The 24,795-nt window shown below is 30.8% G+C and overlaps 1 protein-coding gene and 1 pseudogene across 1 annotated transcript in view; both read left to right on the top strand.

Moving 5' to 3' along the window:
• The window catches only part of LOC145256137 (uncharacterized), a 48,527-nt gene extending 24,881 nt beyond the window's left edge, over positions 1–23,646 (top strand). Inside the window, exons 8-15 of the mRNA XM_080114726.1 lie at positions 2,052–2,132; positions 3,876–4,031; positions 8,962–9,153; positions 12,075–12,192; positions 12,791–12,892; positions 13,462–13,539; positions 18,970–19,047; positions 22,573–23,646. Coding sequence (XP_079970852.1) covers positions 2,052–2,132; positions 3,876–4,031; positions 8,962–9,153; positions 12,075–12,192; positions 12,791–12,892; positions 13,462–13,539; positions 18,970–19,047; positions 22,573–23,462 — 1,695 coding nt within the window. The 3' untranslated portion in view covers positions 23,463–23,646. The remainder of the gene's footprint in view (positions 1–2,051; positions 2,133–3,875; positions 4,032–8,961; positions 9,154–12,074; positions 12,193–12,790; positions 12,893–13,461; positions 13,540–18,969; positions 19,048–22,572) is intronic.
• Positions 13,782–13,905, top strand: LOC145265326 (U2 spliceosomal RNA; annotated as a pseudogene).
• Positions 23,647–24,795: the final 1,149 nt, after the last annotated feature.

Below are 24,795 nucleotides of genomic sequence, written 5' to 3'. Positions count from 1 at the left end.
TGTGTAATGATTTCATTTTGTCTAAATGATACATTAGCTTCTATATTAGGCTATATTTATAAAAGAAAGTACTTAAAAACTTTTTTCATTATTTGAAAAAAAAAAAGATCAATTATAAAAAGTTTGCTTTGATCATTTCTAATAGAAAAAAAGGTTCCCAATTGCAAAAGCAGTTAAAATAACATCTGTAAAATATAATCAGTGATAATTTACTGATAAACATGGTTTCTTTCCTTAATCAAAAAAATTTCATTGATGACACCCACAGTAAAATGTAAGCTATTCTAAAATACATATGAACATATAAAAACTCAGTTGACTAAACTAGGAAATAACACTGGTGTATATCTAAGAAAAATTAAATTTTGAGCTGAAGGAATTAAACAACTGATTTTTTTTTTTTTTTAAATAATGCATGATAACTAATTTCTCTTTTTTTTTTTTTAACAATAAATTATTTTTTTGCTAGAAGATGCTTTCAAAAGAAGTTAAACATGTAAATAAATATAAATGGAGAAGCGACTTTTTCTTTAGTGGTGAAAAAACTTTAAAAAAATTTTTTTTGGAGGGAGGAAAGCAGTCATAGATATGCTGTAAGGACATCTAACCTAAACCCTAAACTAAATCTATCCTGTAATCAAAAGTGAAGTTTTTGTCTTCTGAAACCTGGGAAATTAAGAAATTTGTTTAAAATCTATTTTCAAGGAAAAAAAATGACTGTTACATGTTTTCATTTACTGCTAACTGGCTAGGAAGAGGGTGCTCATTTTATGGTCTATTTATATAGAAAAATGATCACCTGCAAAAGAAAATGCATGCCAAGATTTTTGCTTTTATGCTCTAATCATCTGAACTATTTTGTGTTGCTATTGTGTAATGCTAATCAGTTAAATTTGTACTGCTATGGCCATCTATATCATTATTGACAACTGTATTTTAAACAATCTTCTGGAGTGGATTCATTTATTTTGAAAGCAAGTGAATCAAAACATTTTTTCCAAAAAACATAGATTTTTTTTGTAGAACATTATTCTAACGAATTGCAATCAAATATTGATTTTTGTCAGAAAGTTATTGATAACGATTTCAGAATCTTTTTTTTTTTGCTTTATTATATAGAATAGAAAAAAAATCTAATTGTATGATTTAGTTTTGGGAATCAAACTTGCCAATACATTACCATTGCAAGGAGAGATATTAAAAAAGTGGGTTCCATTTAATCATTTTGAAAGTCTTGGTTAAGGCAGCCTCATTCAATAAAGTATTTAAATTTAAGGATTTTAACTAGTGACCCTTTAATCCTTTAATCACCTAAACTTTATTACAATTAAAGTTAAAAAAACAGACTTTATGGAAATACTATTTTTATAAAGAAATTAATCTAGTATTTTATTTTAAAAATATACTAAAATTAATTTTATTCTTTAGTATTTATTTATGATAAAGAAAAATTCCATTTATGACAATTGAATTGCTTGTGTAATTTTAAGATTTTTTTTTCATATACAACCTAACCATGTTGACATACCTGTTCCTGTTAGATCACTAAAGTTGAGCAACATTAGTAATGAATGGCTATTAAGGAAGAACAGGTGCTATACGTGCTCTTTATTTACCTCTGCATTGTTTCCAGTCGTCCTGGACTTGCTACTGGACTCGGGCAATCTCGATCCAGGAGAGGTATGGTTGGAAACTGCGGAATACTTAGAAGGTATCCATTGTCTCTCGAGATGCAACAGAGGCTATCAACAATTTTAAGATTATAGAGAATAAAAAGAAAATCCGGTTCATATGTAAAAGTTGTCTTTGAATTTGATTGGATTAGATGCAGGTTTCGCTGTAACAATGTTTGGTGATGCTATCTTTTCATAAGTGGTATTCACCCTGTTATTATTTATTACCTCCTGTCTAAATTGACTTGAACAAAAATGGGGATAAGTCTGGAGAAGAAAACAATATTTTAAGTTTTGAGTATTTTTTTTTTTTTTTTTTTTTTTTTTTTTTTTAGGAAAAACGCATTTTTTGACATCAATTATATTTTTTCTTTCCAGATTATTCATGATTGCCGTTTCATATCAGATCTGCTTTTTCACAAATATTCAGTGAATCTCTCAACTGTTTTTGATACTCAGGTTTGTAAGCGTTTATATTTTCTCTCATTCTTTTGGATAAGTTTCAAAGTGACGTTTTATAGACCTCATACAATGCACGTGTCTTCTTTTTATACAGAAAGGTCAGTTTAAAAGTTTTTAACTTGTATTTTACCATCTGAAATATTTTGCAAGAAAAAAATAAAATCTAAACTTTTGCTTTATCAACTTGAAAGTTATTTTTAGAACCAATCAGTGTAACAACTTGAATAATTTATTTTCACCTTTGTTTTCTTTTTTCTTACTTTCATTTGTAACTTTAAGACAATGGGGAAAAGTATTAATTACCAACTGTATCTACTCAACATTGCTTGGGATTTGTTTTTTTTTAATTATGCAGTTTTTATTTTTACAGGTTTTTTTTATGAATTAGGATTTTGAAATTTAATTGTTCAAACGTTTTTCATAAAATTGAGTCAAATTGTTATAATACTATAATTTTTTTGAACTAATGATGTTTTAATGTTTGTTTATAAAATCATTGGATGTAAATATATTTCAAAGCTGTCATAATGATTTGCTAAGAATTTTAAAGCCAAACTTTTAATTTTCTAATACAAAGATTTTAAAGCCAGTTTAAATAACTTTCTAATTAATAATTTAAGTCTTCAAATTTTAAAAAGGTCAGAGTAATTCAGTTTTTTTACTTTTCAAAACAAGTAACAAAAGATGAACATGACTAGCTTGTTTATGAAAAACCAAATTGCATAATAGTGGAATTAATTTTAGAATCTCTAATACGTTCCACATCTACCAAGTTTCAGCCTGTCCGATCACTGCAATATTACAACTTTGTTTTTGTTTTACAATTATGTTGATAGAATGTGCTCTGATGAACTTTGTGCACTTGTGCCTTCTCAATATAAATATCCCTGACAAACCTGACAATCAGAAAAATCCCACTCATTCACTCTGAAGATTCTCAGATGCCAAAAAGCTTTCTACTTTAATAGTTTCTTTCGTCTGACCACCTGCCTTTGAAATTCCTTCCCTGCTCCCAGTTTCCCCAACTGTACCATCATGCAGAAATTTAAATGTAATGTGGACAAACATCTCTCTGCACAACTACCTGCTTAGCATGCCCCTATACACCTGGGCCCTAATTTTCAATAGCTCTTTATGTTTCCGTTTCCGTACAATTTTCATTGTTTGGGGTGAACACAAAAAAAAAAAAAAATTGTTAAATAGGATTTTAAGAAAGTTTGTACTTCATGCTATTACATTTTTAAAAAAATTTCAATAATGAATACTAAATTAAAAAAAAAAATATGCAAGTCATATAAAGGTGAGAAACGCACAGATATACAAGTGACATAATTTTATTTATAATAGAGATTTACAAAATTGGCAGTTTTGTCTTTTTAATAAATGACTCTGGGCAGTGGATTAACAGATTTGTCGACAAGTGGGGTGTTTTTGTTATACTAGTGACCTTTTTTGGTTAAAGAGTAAAGTGTAGTATCTGTTGTGCTGCACTTCATCTTTTCTGTGTTCAATCAGTGAAGGAGAAATACTTTTAGACTGATGTATTTTTTATTTTTGTCCAATCCAGAGTGCTCTCTTTTAGAACTGGATTTTTCCCTTATTAAAAACTGACCTTGTGTCTAACACTACCCCCATGGTGAGGCAAGTAAATAGCAAAATTGTCTTTTTCTGTTTGTTATTTATTATTAGTTTTTAAGTTCTGTTCTAAAAATAAAATTATTTTGAAAATTTATTTTTCAGGTTGCGGATGCCTTTGTCCATCGAACTTGGTATAGTGCTGGTAATAAGAATATCTGGCCAAAGTTTGTCCAAACATTATCAGTATCTTTGTTTAGCCATTTAAAGTTAACAACAGAAGAAATTGCTGGCCTTAATGCATGTGAAGGGAGAAGTAAGGTATGTCTATTGGCTTCCATATATTGTTTTTTTCTTTTATACTGCTATGCACATAAATATAACTTGTAAATTGGTTGAAAAGCAATGCCGGGCTGAAATGCTAGTACCAATATAAAGAAAAATAAAAAAACAGGAAGAGGAGCGAATGGAGAATAAAGAGAAAAAAGATTGAACAGTATATGGATCATATCATTATCTCCCAATTCCTCAGAAACTTTGGGACTCAATATATTATTAATTTTTTGATATTTTATTTTTGAGTTAATTATGCTGCCCAGTTAACTACTTAATGTTTTCTTTCATTCAGCCTCAATATCCCCTCTTCCATCCCCGTTGGACACTCAGACTTTGCAATGAGATTCATGCTTAAATGTTCTTATTTTGAATCGTTCAATCACTTTTTATAATATCATGATTATTTTATTCTTTGTGTTTGTCCCCTCTTGATCCGTTGAGTGTTGTATATAAATTCAGAAAAGATTAAACCCTTACTGTAATAAACCCATATGCATAAATTGGTGTTTGTCCATGCATTTTGTCATTTTTGCCGCCTGTATGCCTCACTTGAATACATTGCGAGGAGAGCTTATCTTGAATCAAATAACATGTCACAAAGTCCGTGAATGTCACAGCTGACATATTCTTTTATATTTTTTTTGTGTTGCAAGCAGCATCAGGAAGGAACTGCAGATAAGTAGTTTTAGATTCTGCACAGGGAATCACGCCTGACCACTGGTCTTTCCCAGCTTTTAACAGTTGGCCTCATGTACAACATAACATAATCTACCACTTATGTCTCGCAAAACAAATCAGTCGATCAAAATAACCAAAAGTTGGTCATAAAAATATTATCAGGGAAATAAAGGTAATGGCCTAAAATATGATTGCATTTGTGTATAATCATTTGTCATCATGTCAGCATCAAGCATTCACTCACACACACACACACACAGCCTGGTTGTAAGATACGCTTAAATATATTTTAGTTCATGCAGATTATGTATTATAATTTATTATAGCGACAAGTCTCTATTATATATTATGTATTGAACATAATATCGAAATAATGAGATCAAAACTAAAATATATTTGACTTTGGTATTATCAATTAGAATTGAAACCAAAACATACATTTCTTCACCCTCACTCCTTAACCTCTGATCCACACCCATACGTGCATATATATATGTATTAGCAGGTTGCCCGGCATTGCCTGGTCATAAAATACACTTAAATATGATAATTTTATTAATGCAAATTATCTATTTATTATATTGAACCAATATATAGTAATGATTTAAAAAAAGTTAAAAAAACAAAAAACAAAACAAACTCCTGTGTCATCACTGAAAATCAAAACCTAACCATTTAGCTTACAATTTACTTTTTCCTTTGACTTTAATGCCTGAGCTATGAAGACGTTTGCTGCAAGGCTAAAAATTAAAACCTGAACCAATAGCTATTACATTATGCATGCATATTCGTAATACCGTCATTTGACCGTTACTTGGCCAATTTCATTTTTTTAATTTTCACACTTTTGCACGGATTTTCCCTGGCTAAAACCCGAATATAAAGTTTCGCATGGGTTCGACTACCCTACATATGAAGTTTCATGTCTGTAGACCAAAAATTGACAGGAGTTTGGTAGGCAAATTCTTTTTCAACAAATATATATATATATATATACACGCATATATATATACATACACATGCAGAAGTATATATAGAAAGAGGTTTGTGTTTACTATAATCTTTTTATGCGAATATTATACAAGTATAAATCATGTAGAATATCTGCATGAATATAATTACACATAATAGTTAACTAAAGATGATCATTCCATACGAAAACCAGAAAAATCTAATAAGGAATTAGTTTTAAAAAATGCTTAAAAGAATATGCAAATTAGCTAGATCTTTAGCAGATGAATGCAATTTCACGACCCATATATAACAAAGCTGTATTTTCTTTTTAAATAGAAAAAAGGGTTTTTAATATGAATATCAATGCACAAATATATATATATATATATATATATATAGATTCACCTGCCATCGCTTTTTAAAAAGATGGAATCACCTGATTGTTGAAATTAAGATTCAAGCAAGGGTGCAGTTTTATAATTATATAGATATGTGTATATATATATATATATATAAGGAACTTTGTGAGTTCATTCGCTATGGCCGATTTTTATAAAATTTTACACAAAGCTACTTTATGTGTCTGGCAGTGTTCAAAGATGGGTTTTGTATCGGAGTGTCTTAATAAGTATCAGTAATCAAAATAATCCAATGAATGAAGCAACAGGCAATTTTCACCAAAGTTAACATCTTATACAGCCTAACACCACAAATGCATTTGAGAAATTTTATTACCACACAAGCAGAAAGGCCTGGCATATAAATCAATAGCAGGTTTTTGATATGACAGAGGTGCGTTCAAAATAAATGATTGTTTCGAGTACAATTGAATCATGATACTAATTCTAATTTTCAACTTTATTATTTACTAGCGGGGGGGGGGGGTACCCGGCATTGTCCGGGTGTTTGTAGGTGTGTGTATGGAGGGGGGGGGGTAATTGATAATCCTGCTTAAATATTATAAAAAAGACGATGTAAAAAAAAAAATCCAAAACCAAAACGGAAAAAAAATGGCATAAATAAACCTGTGTATGGGGGGGAGGGTGTAAACTAAAGAATAAGCGAAGTAATAAAAAAAAAACGTTTGGTCAGGAGAAGGGATTGAACCCGGGAGCTTTGAGGTGGAGGTGGAAACCAATGCCAAGTACTTAACGGTCTCGACCACGAGTGAGAGTAATTGCTTAGCGTGTTAAGTTAAAGCTTATAAAGCTAAAAGAGGTTTGATTGACAGAACGACGCTAAATGAGTTCATCGCACGATCGTTATTTTTAGTTTTCACTTCACCCCAGATGATGGTGGGAAGGTGGGAAAGCAAAGCAAAAGCTGAGAACTCAACGTTTTTCACTGTATTTATACTAAGATGCCCGGGTGTCTTGAGGTAAATCAAAACTGGGGGGGGGGGGGGGGGGGCGTAGACGTGTTTGAATTTATTTATGTAACTATAACTATAAAAACAGGCGTTCGTAATAAAAGTTAACTTTGCCGCTTCCATTTGACCTAATTAAGAAGGTCAAATAGAAGTCACGCAGTATAAGCGTCTGTTCCCGGCGCATTGCCGCGAACACGTCCGTTTGAGTTTAGTTTCATTTTATTTATACTAAAAAGCCCAATCAACACGCGAGAAGCCAAAATAACAATAATTTTGTAAAAATCGACGTAAATAAATCTATACGCCACGCGCTTTCCTAATTCCTAGATATTATGATATAGGACCTATATACACAGTTTTAAGCGATAGTAACGACCCCGGGAGCGCATGCGAAAGAAGCCTTTTAAAGACATACACGAAATGATTACACACATTATGCTTTTTATATATATAGATTAGTCCAAAGTTGTTTATTTAGTTTATTGGTTTTAAAGTTTTATTAGTTTTTAAAGTACTCTACAATACCCTCAATTCTCAGTTAAAACTTGTTTGACCTCTATTCTATTTTATCTAAGAAAGTTTTGAATCTTGTTACAAATCGATTTTACTTAGTTTATTTCCTGTGAAGTGGATTGTTATTAAAAGTTTATTCAAAAGGAATTATTTTCTTGAGATAAAATTAAATCTACTTGTTAACTTAAAAATTTAAAATTGTTTTGTAATTCCCTTTTGTTTATCTTCCAAGAACTAATCTAAAAAAAAAAAAAAACTGCGGATTTCTAATATTGTTTTCCAAAAATCTCAAGTAATAAGTTGTTCTAATATCATATTTTGGCTTTATTTATTGATCATCTTTCTTTAATTTTACAGAATATATAAAAAATCACTCTTCTAACCTCATGATACTTATTTAATTTGTATTTTCTATTCATTTTCAATATTATATATTAATTTTAAAAATCTTTTCCCAGCAATTTCTGGTATTTGGTTACTCCTGATTTTTTTTTGTTGAATTTACGAAGGTTTAATCCTATTTTCCATAACTATTATCAAGATTAAAGCTTATTTCTATTTCTCCCTATTCAGTTATAATCATTTGATTTCTGGTATGTGAAGCTGAAGACCTACTCAATTATTTAAATATTTCACCATTTAGAATTTTAATGTTAAATTTGTGTTATTTTACTATTAGTATATACTGAGGATTCCCTTTATAAATTTATTTCAGCCAGGTTTTAAGTGCAAGAGCAGGAATTTATTTTTATGAAGACAACTTTGTATAGTCTCCAATTCTTTGTTTAAAATTTATTCTTTAGAGTTCACTATGTAATAAGCTTCAAATAATCACGAATTACATCTTTTTGATTTGCTAGGTTGGTATTTCCCACTCTTATCCACATTTTATTTTAAATTCTTTATTTTTATGTAGTGCCCTAATCCAATCTCCTAATGTAGTTGTGTTCTTCTTATATAATGAATAGGGCTCTGACAACAGAATATTCTTTTCATTCTTTTGGCTCTCAAGACAGTCAATTAACCGAGAACCACATCAGTCTATATAAAAACATGAGATATTAACGGATATATACTCAAGAGTCAAAACAATAAAAAGAATATGCTGTTGTCACGGCTCTAATAATGAAACATTTTGAAAGATAATTTGTATTTCACTGATAATCCAATTTCTATTTGTGCATGTGTGTCATCATAATTCATCATTATAGATTTTGGATTTAAAAATAAAAAAATAAATAAAAAACCATAAAATTGTAGAATACAAAAGTTTTAACTGATGTTAATTTAAAAATAATGGTTTTTGTTAACCAATTTGTTTAAGTGAAAAGAAAAAAAAAAGCTTTTTTTTTTTTTTTTGTCATTATGATAACACTCCTTATAAATTCTCAATGGCTACAGGTTGAACTGGATTTGTGGGCGCAACGTCCATTGAGCATTCCTCTGGCTGAAACCTTGACAAGTTGTGTAAAATACTTAGATGAATTACGTCTAATACTCATAGAGAAGATGATGGTTGAATTCATGGCTGGAGTAGACATTTATCTCCATACGGTTAGAAATCTTCCCACTTCTGAAGTCTCTTGGTATGCGGTAAGTATATTGTTTTTATTGTTTTAACTTTGCAGAACAATTCTGCTGACATATATATATATATATATATATATATATATACACAAAATGCTTGGATTACAGTTGCTTAATCCTCAAATTTTGTATAATTTCGATTTAAAGAAAATAAAAAAAAATTAGTACTTGTCTAAACCCCTATCCCCATGAAAGAACAACAAAAAAAAACTGTATGATCTACACACCCATGCCTGAAAGAAAATATACTCACAAAAATCACATAAATTGATCAAGTAGCTTTATTTTTTTAAAGAAAATAGTTTTTTTCCAATACCCCTTTCACTAAGAATGGCTTTCTACAATGGTGTAAGTTTGAATTATTTGGAGTTATCGCCCTTCTTCCTTTAATCTGTTTTCAAGATGGCAGCATATCATCACTGTTTATCCACAAAATTTAATTTTATTTAAAAATCAAACTACTTTATCAATTTCGTTTCTGAATTTTTTGAGATGAAGATTGATTATTCGTATTATTTGGATTCTTCAGACTGTGCAAATTCCTGAGTTTGACGGAAAGATTTTGGATACATCTGAAGGTCAAGGTTACATCAACTGAAACGTTGTGAAAATGATACTCAAGATGAGAATAGTAGTCTGAAGAATCCAAGTAATATGTACTTGATAAATTTGCATGATTTTTGGTGTATGATATTTTCTTTCCGTCGCAGAATGTAGATCATACAGGTTTTTGTTTTTTCATAGGAGGGAGTTTCGACAAGCACCAAACATTATTTTAATTGTATTTTTATCTACTTGTTCAACTTTTAGGTGAGGGTTCACGTTATGATGCAAGTTTAATATAGAACGACCTCCCTAGAGTTGATATGGCTCAATGACTTCAGTACTCTCTAAAATAATATCACTTTTAATATTAGTTAATATCACTTTTTTTTTTATGACTATTGGTTGAAAATGATCAGATTGTTATTTAGCTGCCTTCCCACAAATGCTTGATATGTGACCCAAGGTTGTTTCATGGTGGGTGTAGCTAGAAAGTCATTTTTGACTGGTAACAATTACCTACAAAATTGATTTTATAAAGTAGAATTTCTCTGACGACAGAACAATTATTACTGCTTTAAAATGAGAGCCATTCATATTAGTTGGTGCCAAGGAGGATCAGAGCATTTATAGTGAAAAGATAGAAGCTTGCTTTTGGATTTGCTAAAACTAACCAAACTTCTTTTACCCCTATTGCACCACGTACTCAAGGTTTTAAGCGAGAAATTTGAATCTTGATCATTGTTGGCCTTTGAAATGTTGCTATAGATGGTAATGTCATCTGCATATATGCTGACGAATGAACTTAGAATGTGATTTGGAAGATCATTGAAGATGAGGAAAAGAGTGAGTTTGGCCCAAGATGGATCCTTGATACTTGATGGATACTTTGAGCTTCAGACTTCTGCCCATCGACGATTACCTCTAAAAACCTATTAGAGAGAAGATTCAATAGTTGGGAAGACATTTCCAGATATTCCGTAACTGGAAATCTTGTGAAGTAAACCTTTATGTCAGACCCTATCAAATGTCTTTGATATTCCAAGAGCAATAGCCAATAGCTCTTGAGAGGAAACTCCTGTCTGTATTTGCAAGTAATTACTAACAATACAATCAAGTGTATCTTTAAAGTTAACGAAATTACTCATTAGGTTATACATCGATTATTGTAATTTGCTTCTTTATGATGTTTTTCATGTTATCCGTGCAATCAAGTAATCAATCTTAACCCTTTATGACCTGAATTATGATGTAGATGATTAAAAAAATATTTGTTAATTTTAGTTAGGTTAAAGGATAATGATACTATGATTGTCTTCAAACTGGAAAAATTTTGAAGTTCAATTGTTAAACTACTAAGAATTTTTGCATTTCATAAACTTACCTTGATTATTATCCATAGTGCTTGAAGAAAAGTGTGTTTATGACAAACAAAATCCTCTACTCTCTGAGAAAGATGGCGGCATACTGAATGTAATCGATGGATAGTTGCAATCTAGAGGTATTTATCATCTAGCCAGATACTGAACTAATATGTACAAGGTGTGTTTGAATCAATTTCCACTTTATGCTATTACATTCATTTATTTATGACTGAATGAATTCAACCAGACCATAACATTGTTCTTATTTATAAGTTTGCAAAGTGTATTGCCTCTAACTTTAACCTAAACAACAAAATCTGACTCTATAGAAGACCTAAAAGTACCGCCAGTCATGATTGGTTGGGTAGAAGTCATAAGTAATTTTTTATTGGTCCCTGACAAAAGAGTGATTGGACCTTTGTAATTCACTACTATTCGTTTTACACTTTTCTTAACCACACCTTGGATTTTAAAAAATTTTCCACAAACATTAGTCATGGTGAAAGTAAAATTTTGCCAGAACATATTTTCCAGGATAACTCTGGTTTCCACTCTAGGAGGCATTATAGAGGTAAAATTGCCCCAAATCACTTTTCCATTCGTTTATTTGCACTTTTCTCAATAAGCATGCTTTAGATTAAAAAAAAAAGTTTTGCACAAACATTAGTCATGGTGAAAGTAAATTTTTTCTTCATGGAGGGGAACCCTGCATGCTCGACTTTTGTTCTTAGTATTACCTGTATTGAAGATTAGATCTTTGACCACTTAGAATTGACTATTTAGTGCATTTTTTTTCAAAATAGGTACTCTTAATCTAAAATGTGGATCACATGGAGAGTATTGGGAGCTTTCAGATGAGATTTTTAAACAGATTTGAACTTATTGGCAGTTGTATGTGCTAAAGAAACAAATAGAATCGAAAATGGAGCAGTTTAAACTTGAAAAAATTGTTTAAACTTGAAAGTGAATTGTATATATTTTAAAAATTATTTTTCTGATTTTTTTCCCTTTCTTTTCCAGAACAAAGCTGAATTTCTTCCAAAGACTTTTCAACAGATGAACAAATTTAGTCAGGTTGTTAAGGACAGACTCAGGAATCGAGAGCAAAAATTGTCTACATTTGAACGTAACCTTAACAGTAAGAACATCTTTTTTTGTGCATATTTACAAAGATAGTGTTAAGTATGCATCCTGCACGTATACAAATCTAAAAGGATGCAATAAACTTTTTCTCTACGCCATAATTTTCCCAAAATATCAACTGGTAAACAAGAATATTCTATAATGCATCTCCAATTAAAAATCTGACTTAACTTTATTTTTTAACTTCTGTTAACATGATAGCCAAGTGGAGTGGAAACATGTTAAACTCAAAACATTTTCCTTGTTTTGAATCAGACAAGTAATCAAATAAAATAGAATGCATCTCAATAAGTAACTGATGCAGCAATAACTTTTAGACAAAATTCATCTACATAGTCTTCGTCTAGGGTGATACACGGATTTAAATAAGGATGCGAATACACATGAAACTTTAAAATGATTTAATAGTGGGAAGCTACAAATGTTAGGCAAAAATCCCTTCACTTGACCTTCAAATTTTTAATTTTTTATAAAAAAAAAATACTTGCTTAAATTGAACTGCATTTTATAAACCGGCACTTCTATATGTCATCAATATGTTATGTTTATTTTATCTGTTATTTATTGTTCAAGCATATTTTTATTCTATTCAGGTATTCAACAAATGACGCCAAACTCCAGCAAAATACACAGAAACTTTAAATCTGTTCCATCTGATAAATCCGATGCTTCTTTCACGAACACAGAAAACACTGGTAAATACTTTCGTATTTTTAAAAACCACATGTGCGCAAAAAAATTTCCTGTAAGTTGCTATGGATAAAGATACATAACTATTTACAAGAAACAATTTTTTAAGTTTTAGATGAGGTCAGGTTTAACCGTAGTCTGTCTACAGTCTACTTGCATAATTTACAATTATTTTAAGTGATAGTTTCAGTATAAAAGTGTATATGTTGATTATATAATAAAATCTTTTGAAAGAAGTATGTTTATTTTTATCTTAAGGTAGATTTGTATGCATAGGATTCACTCCTAAATAAATTAACTGATCATTATGAATTTTGAAAACACAGCCGCTAGGCATGTGTGCTATATTCATAAATTGTTATAGTTTTCACCTGTTCATTTAACCCACTTGAGTGGGGAGGACCAAATCACTCTCAAAGGGAATGACAGCCATTGGTTGATGTAAATAAATAAGCAGATAATAGGTTATAAAACCAACAAATAGTAGTCAAAATGCTATTTCAAACTGAAGCTTAACATGTGTGCATGCATCTAAAAAAAATATTTTATATTTTAACCAAACTTTCTTTTTCAGTATCCAATAGATCTCCAAACCAAATAAAAGTAGATCCAGTTGCTGATTATGCATATTCAAATGATAAAACAATAAAAAGTGAGTAACTTGTTATTTTTATAAATTTCTTGTCAATTAAAAAAAAAATGAATTTACTTTAAGCTTTATATGAAGGTTTCAGTTAATTTAATTTGATGTCAAGTTTTTTTTTTTTAGTCGCATGCAAGCGACTCTATAAGTCACTCTGTCGGTTAGTCGGTTGGTCCGTAACACTTTTGTGCTTGCTCTTTTTGATTAAGATCAAAGGTCTGTTGTTAATAGATGCTGTTCTTAGCTTTTTAAGCTTTTCTTGGCCTTTTGGCTAAGATTAAAGTGTAGTATCTGTTGTACTTATGTTTGTAACTTTGTGATATAAAGTGGGGATCACTTTTCTGTATTAATTTAATGTAAAAATGATCACCCACTTTACAACCGGTCAGTCTCAAAGCCATTCAAGTCATTCTCCAGATCATTCAAGTTGTTTTTGAAGGATTCCAGTTATTTTTTAAGCATTCTGTATTATTTTACTTTAAGGCCTGCCTCTCACGTCCATATATAACAAAATATTTTTTTTTTTAGATTTCGGTGTGCTAAAAACGAATCTGAAAACTTTCCGTCGCAAAAAAATATTTTTCATGATGTGAAGAAATTACTTTTTCGAAAAGTGGGTGATCACTTTTCGATGTAAATTTAACTTAAAATGAGCACCCACTTTCTAGCCACCTGAGAGCGGGAGCATTTTTTGTGCATTTATTGGCTAAGAAGTTTTTTTGATTTCTTTTGCATTGTATTAACCCCTGAACTCTGGTACTATTTTCCATTTCACAGCCTATCCTTCGTTTACGCTACGTACAAGCATAAACAAATGCTGTTAAATGTGCACTTGCGTTCCAAACTGCCTTGTCACAGTGTAGTAGTGGCGAAAAATTAACATTAGATGAAAAACAAGTAGTTTTTCAAATATAAAACCATGTAATTCTATGTTATCACGGGTGGCCATTTTGTATGCGCAAGCGCACGCACATGGCTTACGCTTGCGCATACAAAATGGCCAGCCGTGATAACATAGAATTACATGGCTTCATATTTAGAAAACTACTTGTTTTCTGTCTAATTTTAAATTTTCGCCAATACTACACTGTGACAAGGCAGTTTGGTACGCGAGTGCACATTTAACAGCCTTTTTATATGCTCGTGCATAGCATAAACGGAGGCTAGGCTGTGAAATGGAAAATAGTCCCAGAGCTAAGGGGTTAATACCATACAAACGGTAAATTTGTGATGGAAACAGTTATATTCTTTTAAAGCACACCGAAAACTACAAAAACTTTTTTCTATACAAATGTGACACTAGCCTTAAAGTAAAATAATACCGATTTTTCTTTATTTTTTAATTTCCTCGTGTCTTTATTGAAAGATAAAAACAAAAAAAAATCGGAACCTTTTAGCCAATAAACACTAAAATCCCCCTCTCTTAGGTGACCACAAAGTGGGTACTCATTTTAAGTTAAATTTACATGGAAAAGTGATCATCCACTTTTCGAAAAAGTAATTTATTCATATCATGAAAGCTGATTTTTGCAACGGAAACAGTTTTCAGATTCGTTTTTAGCATACCGAAATCTACAAAAAAAATATTTTGTTATATGAGACGGGCCTTCATGTAAAATTTTACCGAGCATTCAATTCATTCTTAAGGTCATTCCATTCATTCTTAAGGTCATTCCATTCATTCTTAAGGTCATTCCATTCATTCTTAAGGTCATTCCATTCATTCTTAAGGTCACTCCATTCATTCTTAAGGTCATTCCATTCATCCTTAAGGTCATTCCATTCATTCTAAGTCATTTACTTTTTATTTAAGTCATTTCAGCCCATTTTTCGGTCCTTTTAGTTTATCTTTAAGAATTTCATGTCAATCCTATATACATGCATTACACGAGAGCATGCGACTAATGGCTATCGACCTTGTTTCTTAGTGAAAATATTTTTTAATCATCAGTTGAAGTAGGTGTCTGTACCAGATGAGAGAAAAATTACATCACTTACAATTCTTTATAGATTTAATATTAAGCGTCATCTTAATAACTATGATCAAGTGAGTTTTTCAAAGTCAGTCTGTCTTATCTATTTCTCATTTTTTTTCTCTTTCCACACAATTTTGAAGAACAGAAATAATTATTTCCAATTAAACCATGAACTTTTCATTGGTTCTTTAAATCTAAAAGTAAGTTTGATTTACTAGTCTAAAAAGAGTAACTAAAAAAAAACAATGTTTAGTTTTCTTTAACATTAATGCAATAAATATTTTGATTTTCTTCAGTGCTCATTATTTGTGCATATGTTTAACTTATATATTTTTGCGCACATTTTTATTACTTTTCAATTTCTATAAGTTTTCAATTTGCAAGTCATAAATAATATAAAGTACTCAGTTCATTAAGTGATATCTAAAAATATCAATCGAGCATCGAAAAACTATTATTCTTATAAATAATTTATATCCATTCAAACAATGACCTATTTATAACACCAATTTTTTTTTTTTGTGATCAAGGAAGGTAACTCTTGAATGAGTTATCTCCCATTCTGTCTCAATTAAAAATAAATTTTTAGTATTATATGCAGATAAATTTTTCATATTTAATTTTAAATAAAACTAATAAACTAATTAAGTACACAAAATATTTAAAGTAAAACTTTCTTCTCTGAACTGTGGAATGGGACTCAGCAAATTTCTTGTTCTTGTTCTAAGAAAATTGTCAAACTAATGAAAAAAATTTATAAGTGAAATTTCCAAACTCATCTGTTTTTGGTTCAGATTCATCATTATCACTTCCTGTCATCTTTTATGTAAATTATGGTGGCACTATATAATCGGTTAGTATCAGTTTATTTTTATGCCTTCAATCACATTGTCACATCGGTTCCCATAAGATCTCCAAAATAGGCAATGTTGAGTTTGGCTAGCATTAAGATGGATGACTATTTGGGAATACCATATACTGTATTTAAGACCTGATGACTTTACAAGCTATTTTTTGGCTAATAATCTACGACAGTCCTGGGTTATTTGTTATCTCTGCTAACCAGACACTGGCCAGTGAGGACCTATTAATTTCAGATTAGTTTGTCATAGATATATGTAGGTATCTTCATTTAAATATTTTCAACTGTCCTCATCATCATGGTTGTTTTTATATTCACAACATATTCATTTTGTTGTTGTTGGTAACCTTCCAGGAATTTCAAATTGAGCACCCTCATTTCGTCTGTTTTTCGACTAAACACTTTTAGATACATTGTGTGATGATTTAACAAGAATTGCCAGACAATACCAGCTTTGTTAGACATTACAAATCTAGTGTTTTATTTGCTTTTATTGCATGCAAGACGGCCCTCTTTGAAATATCGGTTCTTTTTAAAGAGTTTTATTAAAGGGAGATAATCCTAAAAATTATCAGTGTAACCTTTTTTTTTTTTTTAAAGTTTCTTAAAATTGCAAATTAATAGTGTTAAATTAATGTGAAATTTGTCAATTATTTAAGCTTTCTCTTTTTTTTAATATTTATACAAATTAAATAGTTAAAAATAAGTTAAAATAATACTTATGCAAATTAAATAGTTAAAAATAAATTTTAATTAAAAATTTTTTAATTAAGAAAATCATTGTTTTTTTTCTTTTAAAATGATTTTTATGGTTCATAGTAAACTTTGTTTACAGGCATTTCTTATATATTTAAGTACAATTTATGCATTCTGAATTTGATCTGTCATTGTGTTGGACAGTGTTTGGTAAGTGCAGATCACAATGAGTGATTCAGATTTTATTTTTTCTCATTGTATTTGCAGATCGGTACAGATCTTTCATTTGCAAAGTCACTAGGACACATTTAAGTACATAACCCAAGAAGAATAAAAACAAAATGCATCTGACAGTATGCTTTCTTCTAGTCTCCATTCGACAACAAATCTGACCTATTTTTATATAGACCTTTTATTTTTGTTCCTTTTCTCCATGTTATAGACCTTGTTATATTTTTCAATTAAATTAACAAGTTACATTTAATTGCATTTTTTCAAACTTTAGGATCTAGATAGAATTTAAAACTAAACCATTCATGTCTAGACACTTTGCATTTCTCTATTGCTATAGGAATTTAGTGTGATTGTATTACAGATGAAATGACAATAACCTGTGTACAGCATTGTATTAAAGTAACAAATGCTTGCATAGCATGTATGCCACTTTTTGAGCCTCCATGATTATAACGAGGGCTATGACAACAGACTATTCTTATCATTGTATTGACTCTTGAATATATATCCGACACAAACGGTTAATCAACCGAGCACCACATCATTCTATATAAAAGCATATAAGATATCAACAGATATGCCCTCGAGAGTCAAAACAATGAAAAGAATATGCTGTTGTCTTAGCTCTAATTATAACCCAGTGACATGTCAAGGCAAGATAATTGATAATCACTTTTGTCACGGATTTTACATCAGTTTCCTTCTCATTTCACAGCTCTTCGCTGTTTGGAGATAAAAACATGAACAGTTTGACAACATATATGCACATAAAATCCTACTTTCTGCTAAATATAAGTTATCTACTGTAAAAATGTTGCATTCAATAAAATGTATGTCAATTAAGTTACACAGAATTAAATCTTAATGTTACTGTGTAGCTTACTCGCCATAAATATATTTTCATACTATGAAGCTCTACATTTGTATTGAGCACTGTTGAAATAATACTAGTAATACATGTATTACTTTATATTGTGTGTATACATGAAATAATACATATAGCTTTACATAGGATATGTGAAATATTTCAGGATATAGTTGATTATTTTCTAAAGAAATTATATCTAACTGAAAATCAAATATATTTCTGTGATTGAACAAATTAATTAGCACACATACAACTATGCCAATTCAATTTGCTTTTGTTTTTTTCGTTTTTTTGCTAAGGATGGGACATTCTACTGGATGCATGATATTCACCTGCTATCTCGGACATTCCATCTGAGAGATATTAAGATTCTGCCTCGTCAAGTGCAATTATTTGTATCTCTCTTGCACTTAGTTCCCGGGATATATTTTCCAGATAGTTTTTTTTTCTTTTATAAGTTGGATTGCTCTTATAATTACTGAAATGATGGAGATCTAAGATTTCAGTTTCTCTTCATGTCGTACATGAGATGTTAGCATTTTATCTTCTCCCTCTCAGCTCTGTTTAACCAACCATCATTGGTGACACTAACTTCTACTAAGGTTACTTCTTTCCCCTTTATCTCGGTTCTTTCTGGTATATGTTCCTAGGACTTGCTGCTATATTCACAGCATTTTACAGATGGTCCAGTGGAGATATTTACATGTTTAGCAATGAAAATGTTATTTCAAACAAATGTTTAGAAATGCATGCATATATATATATATATATATATAATATTTTAACCAAACTTGCTTTTTCAGATTCTAACAGATCTCCAAGTGAAATAAAAACAAATTCAATTGCTGATTGTGCATTGTCAAATGATAAAATAATTGAAAGTGAGTAAATTGTCATTTTTAATCTACAAGAATTGTATGAAAAAAAATTAAACAAAATTGTTTATTGAAATGTTTTCATGTAATTAGAGTAAATGTATGTGTAGTTACAAAATGTTTATAAAACTTGTAGATTAGTTGCGATGAAAAATGTGCACTTATTTTATATATTATTTTATATGCAAATATTATAATAGATAATTATTTCTAATCTTTTAGATGAAAGAGAAAAAAAACTTTGAGAATAAGATATCTTTGAATGATAATATTTCTCATGACAAGCACTAAATCTTGTATGTATAAAGTCATACTGGAAGGTGTTCTAAAAAAATGAAAGAAATTGTATCTCTGAATTTTAATGTTTCTGATTGAAATTTTATTTTTGATGGGTTATAAGTCTGGAGCTTCTACTCTTGCGCTCAGAAGTCCTATAATACTAAACAAATTTAATAACTGATAAAATTTTGATATTCACTGGTTGATCCACATTTGACTGTAAAGAGAAGAGAGGGGGGATGAGTAAAGCAAGATAAGGAAGAAAGAAAACTCTAACCAAAACAGTGTTATTTTGCCTGTTATGGTTTATGGGTGAGGGGATGATTCCAATATTTTCCCAAGTCTGATACAATTACTGGTTCAGATTTTTTTAAAATCTCTAAATATTTAGCTACACAGTTGATTTTTAATTTATTTATTTTTAATTCTTGGAATTTTCGGATTACTATGAAAGAAAAAAAACAAACTTCTTTCCAATTCACCATTCCAAATCCTGTTAACTGTTCCAACACTATCAATTGGTTACCATATTATACTTTGGCCCTATTGGTGGGGCATTAGAATACACTGACTGCCTCTCTGTAGAGGGTAAAAGTCCTTCAATGGGGCCACCTGTTGGCCGTGGGTGGCAACCCGTGACACTTTGGAACGAAATCCTGGTGATTGAAGGTCTTAGAGGATGAGTTCATGAGCCTCCTCTTCTCAACACATCATTTTGGCCCTTATCTCGGTTAGACGGGTGGTCGGAGGGGCCCGATCCGATCAGTTGGCTGGTCAGGTCAAGCCCTACGTCTACTATCAATGTTTTGGACTAAACTGAGAATTTTAAAATTAGTAAAAGAAATCCTCTCAAACAAAACCATAGAAACTAACAAAACTTCATCCCCAAAGTAGATGTTTGAAAGCGCTGGCCAAGGGTCAATCAGCAAGTGTAGAACCCAATTAAAGCTAAAAATTAACAAACTAACAGTTACAAATCAATATAAATATCTTGGAATCACCTTTGACAAAAAACTCACCTTCATACCCCACATTAAATACCTAAGAAAAAAATGCAACCAAAGGATGCAACTTGTGAGACCTATAGCTCATACAAACTGGGGAGCTGATTTCAAAACAATTCTAAAATTCTACCAAACACTGATAAGATCAAAGTTGGACTATGGCTGCTTTATCTACAGTGCAACAAGAAAATCCTACATCAGAGAATTCAACACAATTCACCACCAAGGACTCCGGCTAGCACTTGCATTTACCACTACACCAGTCGAGAGTCTCTATGCAGAAACGAATGAACCAACACGTGAAATGAGACTGACAAAATTAGCCCTACAATACTATACAAAACTTGCATCTAACACCTCAAGCCCCATATACCAGAGTCTCTCTCGGCCCAGACACCTAACCTATTCCAAAAAAAAAAGAAACAATAATTTCCCCCACTCTTTATCTGTACCTAAACCTAAACGTAGATTCCATGAACAAAGCTTCTTTCTTAGAACTGCACGCCTGTGGAATTGTCTTCCGTTTTCCTGCTTTCCGGCTGACTACAATATGGTTGTGTTCAAGTCTAAAGTAAATAAGTTCTTGATGAGCCGTTCCATATAAGTTATTAAATTTACCAAATTTTCATTACTAATGATTACTATATTGACCAATTTCTACTGTACACTCTTTAACCCTTATCCTTGAGTGGCCTCTGGGCCTTGATAATGTGGTGATGCCTTTGTAAAAAAAAAAAAAGCCTTATGGTCTCCGCATAAAAGACAAAGCCAAAATTAACATCTTGCAAATCCACAAAGCTTCTACACTCAAACATCCACCCTGGCTTTCCAAAACCTTTGTAAACCCATCTGAACATCCAAAACATACTACTATACTATTAAATCTCTGAAAACACCCCAAATCCAACACAATTAAACCCATTTTTATGGAAAAAATACATGACATCCTTCATGACTCCAGATTATGAAGACATTTATACTGACGGAGCTAAAACCAAAGAAAAAGTTGGAAGCTCTGCTATTTATCGGCAAAGAAAAATCCAAAAACGCCTACCTGATAGGTCTTCCATCTTTAGTGCTGAAGCCTCAGCAATAAACCTGGCTCTTAATATTATAAGTGCCGATCAAGCAAACATGTTTATAATATTTTCAGACTCTTTATCAGTTCTAACTTCATTAAAAGAAAAGAACACTCGCAATCCGCTAATAACTAATCTATTAAACAAACTCGATTTTCTTCAAACTCAAAAACAAATCATCCTATGCTGGATCCCAAGCCATATTGGCATCCTAGGAAACATAAAAGCTGACCTAGCTGCTAAAGAGTCACTAAACCTGGAAATATCCAACATAAAAATACCCTGCACAGACTTTAAACCAACCATAAACCTATGCATCAAAACAAAATGGCAACAACAATTGAACACTTATACAAAAAAACAAGCTACAAGAAATCAAACCTACACTTGGAGAATGGAGTCCCAAATTTAAACTAAACCGGAAAGAAGAGGTGATTATTACAAGATTAAGAACAGGGCACACAAATATCACCTACTCATTCCTATTGAAATGAGAAAATCCACCTGAATGCCTAGCTTGCCAAGAAAACTACACCGTTAAACATTTTCTAACTAACTGCATTGACCTACCTCCCTTACGCCAAAAACACTGCAGCACTAACAACATTGAAAATATAAATGAAAAAACAATTCTAAATTACTTGAAAGAGGTAAATCTCTTCTTCAAAATATAAATCTACCTTAAAAAAAAAAAAAAAAAAAAAAAAAAAAAAATCTCTTACTAACCTTCCTCCAATCTCACCTTGACATACTGGAAAATAAAGAACTACCTTACTAAGACAAACCCCAATAATAAAAAACAAACTTATTTGGCCTTGAATGATCATGCAGCTGTTGGTAGGCCAATAAACCGACCAACCATACCATACTTACACACACACACACACACACACACACACACACACACACACACACACAAGTGAGTTCAAAACTTACTTGGGACATATGTATTTTTACTTTAGTTTTGTCTAAAATGAACATTTCAAATTAAAGTATTAAGCAGATTAGTTTTACTTTTATTTATGTATTTTTTTTTTTTTTTTTTTTTTGCAATCTATAAAAATTAGGTGCCTAGATGATGCTGAGTAGTCTTGCTAGTAGAAAGATAAAATCATTTTTCATTATTTAAAATTTAAATAAACTATATTGATTTTCTCTTTCATTTTCAGGTATCCCTAGGTTGGCTATGTTAAATGCTGAAAATAAGTCTCCTCATAAAACAGATCCTGATGAGGAAGATATCATGATCCAAGCAGCCAGGAAGATGATCTCTAGTGATATTCCTTCAGATTTGTTGGATCTTTTGAAGACACCCGTAAAATCGCCTCCTCCTCTCGAGTTTGATTCCAACCAAAAAACTTCACATTATCTGGACCCGTCTATGAATAAGAATTCTCATTTCAACCAAACTGGTGTTGAGTGGTCGAAGTACAGAAGCAATAGTTTAAATAGTAGCAAGATTAATCTTCTTCCAGCTGGTTGCAATATGTCACACACCAAAAAGACTAAGCATAAACAATTCAATAAATCTGTTCCTATTGATAAACGCCAGCATTTTCTGCAAAAGAGCCCACCGCAGTCGTGCCAGTTACGCAATAATGATCAGAACGAAAAACCTTTTCAGCATTCTCGGCAGAACAGTAACTTAAATGATCGAATTAGGGATCCATTTTCACACATTCCATACAGTAACTTTACAGAAGATGATAATTTATTGGATCAAATAACGACATATCCTGGTCCTCAGCAGCAGTCTTTTCAATACAGAACCAATAAAAACTTTCAGACTAATAGGAATGCCAACACTTATGATGACCACAGCAGCAGTAGTGCAGATTCCACTTCAGACTTTTATGCAGAAACAAAGAGTCCAGTTTCTAGTCATATAAAAAAAACTCATCCAACAAGAACATCTAGTGAAGAGTTTCAGATGAACTATCAAAGTACAGAAGAAAATGGAATGAGCAGAAATTTGGTTAATGGCAATGGAATTAGTGGAAATGGAAACATGACTCACATAGAACGGTTAATTGCCATATGGCGGAATGATTGCAAATAATGACGTTATAAAAAGATTAGGTGCAAGTCCAAAATTCAACCTAATTAAAAAAACAAAAATACAGAAAAAATATCTTTATGGTCTACATACCTGTCACAGAATGAAAATGTCATAGTACAAAAAAAATATCATGTAAATTAATCAAATAGTTTTATTTTTAACTAAGAAAATATTTTTAAAATTTTTTTTTAAAAATGATTTTTTATGATTCATAGTAAACTGTAAGCATTACAGGGCTAATTTAAAAATCTTGAATAAAAATAGAATTGAGTTGTCTCCTGTATCAAAACACAATGTCTTGTTTTTTCATAACATTTGATTTTCACATTTAAAAACATTTACTACTTAATCAATTTTTTTTTTATGACATTTTCATTCTGTGATGGAACCATATCATATTTAAACACACACTGTAAACATTTTTTTTGTATATTTGTTAATTTGGTTGAATTCTAGACAAGAACTGGAGGTTATTACTTTTATAAAGTTTGTAGGGAATTAAATACTGTTACTACTCCTTCACATGGATTTTTTAAGGTTGAATTTTTACTGGTGCAATGGGATAAGTTGATTGGTTAATTTTACTATAATCAGATGAATTAATTGGTCGATTTGATAGGATTAATTTTTTTTCATCTGAAAAAAGAAAACAACTTCCATTTTTTTTTTTTTTTTTTTTTTTTTTTTTTTCTTTCTTTGTATGTATGAATTTGACTTTATTTTTGAGGAGTGCATTATTAATCTAATGGATTTTATGGCTGACTGTGAAATAGCTTATGCAGCGCTTCAAGTCAATGCCATCAGTGGATCAAGATACAAAAGATTAATAATGTTTAATTGACCGGAAAACTCATCACATTACATCAATAATCCTTCATTTATCAAGTTTTATTTCTTTTTTATAAGCAGTTTTAAAAAATGAAATTTTTATTAACTTGAAAAAAATCTTTGGAATCAAATCTTTTTGACTATTTTGTTTTTCTCATTGATTGACGTTTCCTCATAGATTTCACTGAAAAAAGTAAAATAAAACAAAAAACAAACAAGACTGTTGCCTTTTTGTGTGCAGGTAATGCATATACACTTTATATCATATACTTTCTTCAAAAAAGATATTGTGGTGAGAAATCACTCAAAAAGGTTTAACAAACTAAACATATTTCATTCATGTATGGATTGTGAATCTTGAGAAATTAAATAAAAAGGAAGCTTGAAATTCATGTAATTTTATTTCTTTATAAAAATATGATGTTTGGGATAAATGTGACACGTTTTGGAAACAAGGTAGTTGATGTATTCTCCAAATTAAAAATGCATCTCTTCTAGGAGCTTT

Source organism: Euprymna scolopes, chromosome 3, assembly GCF_053919585.1.
Source record: "Euprymna scolopes isolate OS-2025 chromosome 3, ASM5391958v1, whole genome shotgun sequence".
Classification (NCBI taxonomy): domain Eukaryota; kingdom Metazoa; phylum Mollusca; class Cephalopoda; order Sepiida; family Sepiolidae; genus Euprymna; species Euprymna scolopes.
Note: the sequence above shows the minus strand (reverse complement) of the source record. Positions and strands in the feature narration are given on the sequence as shown.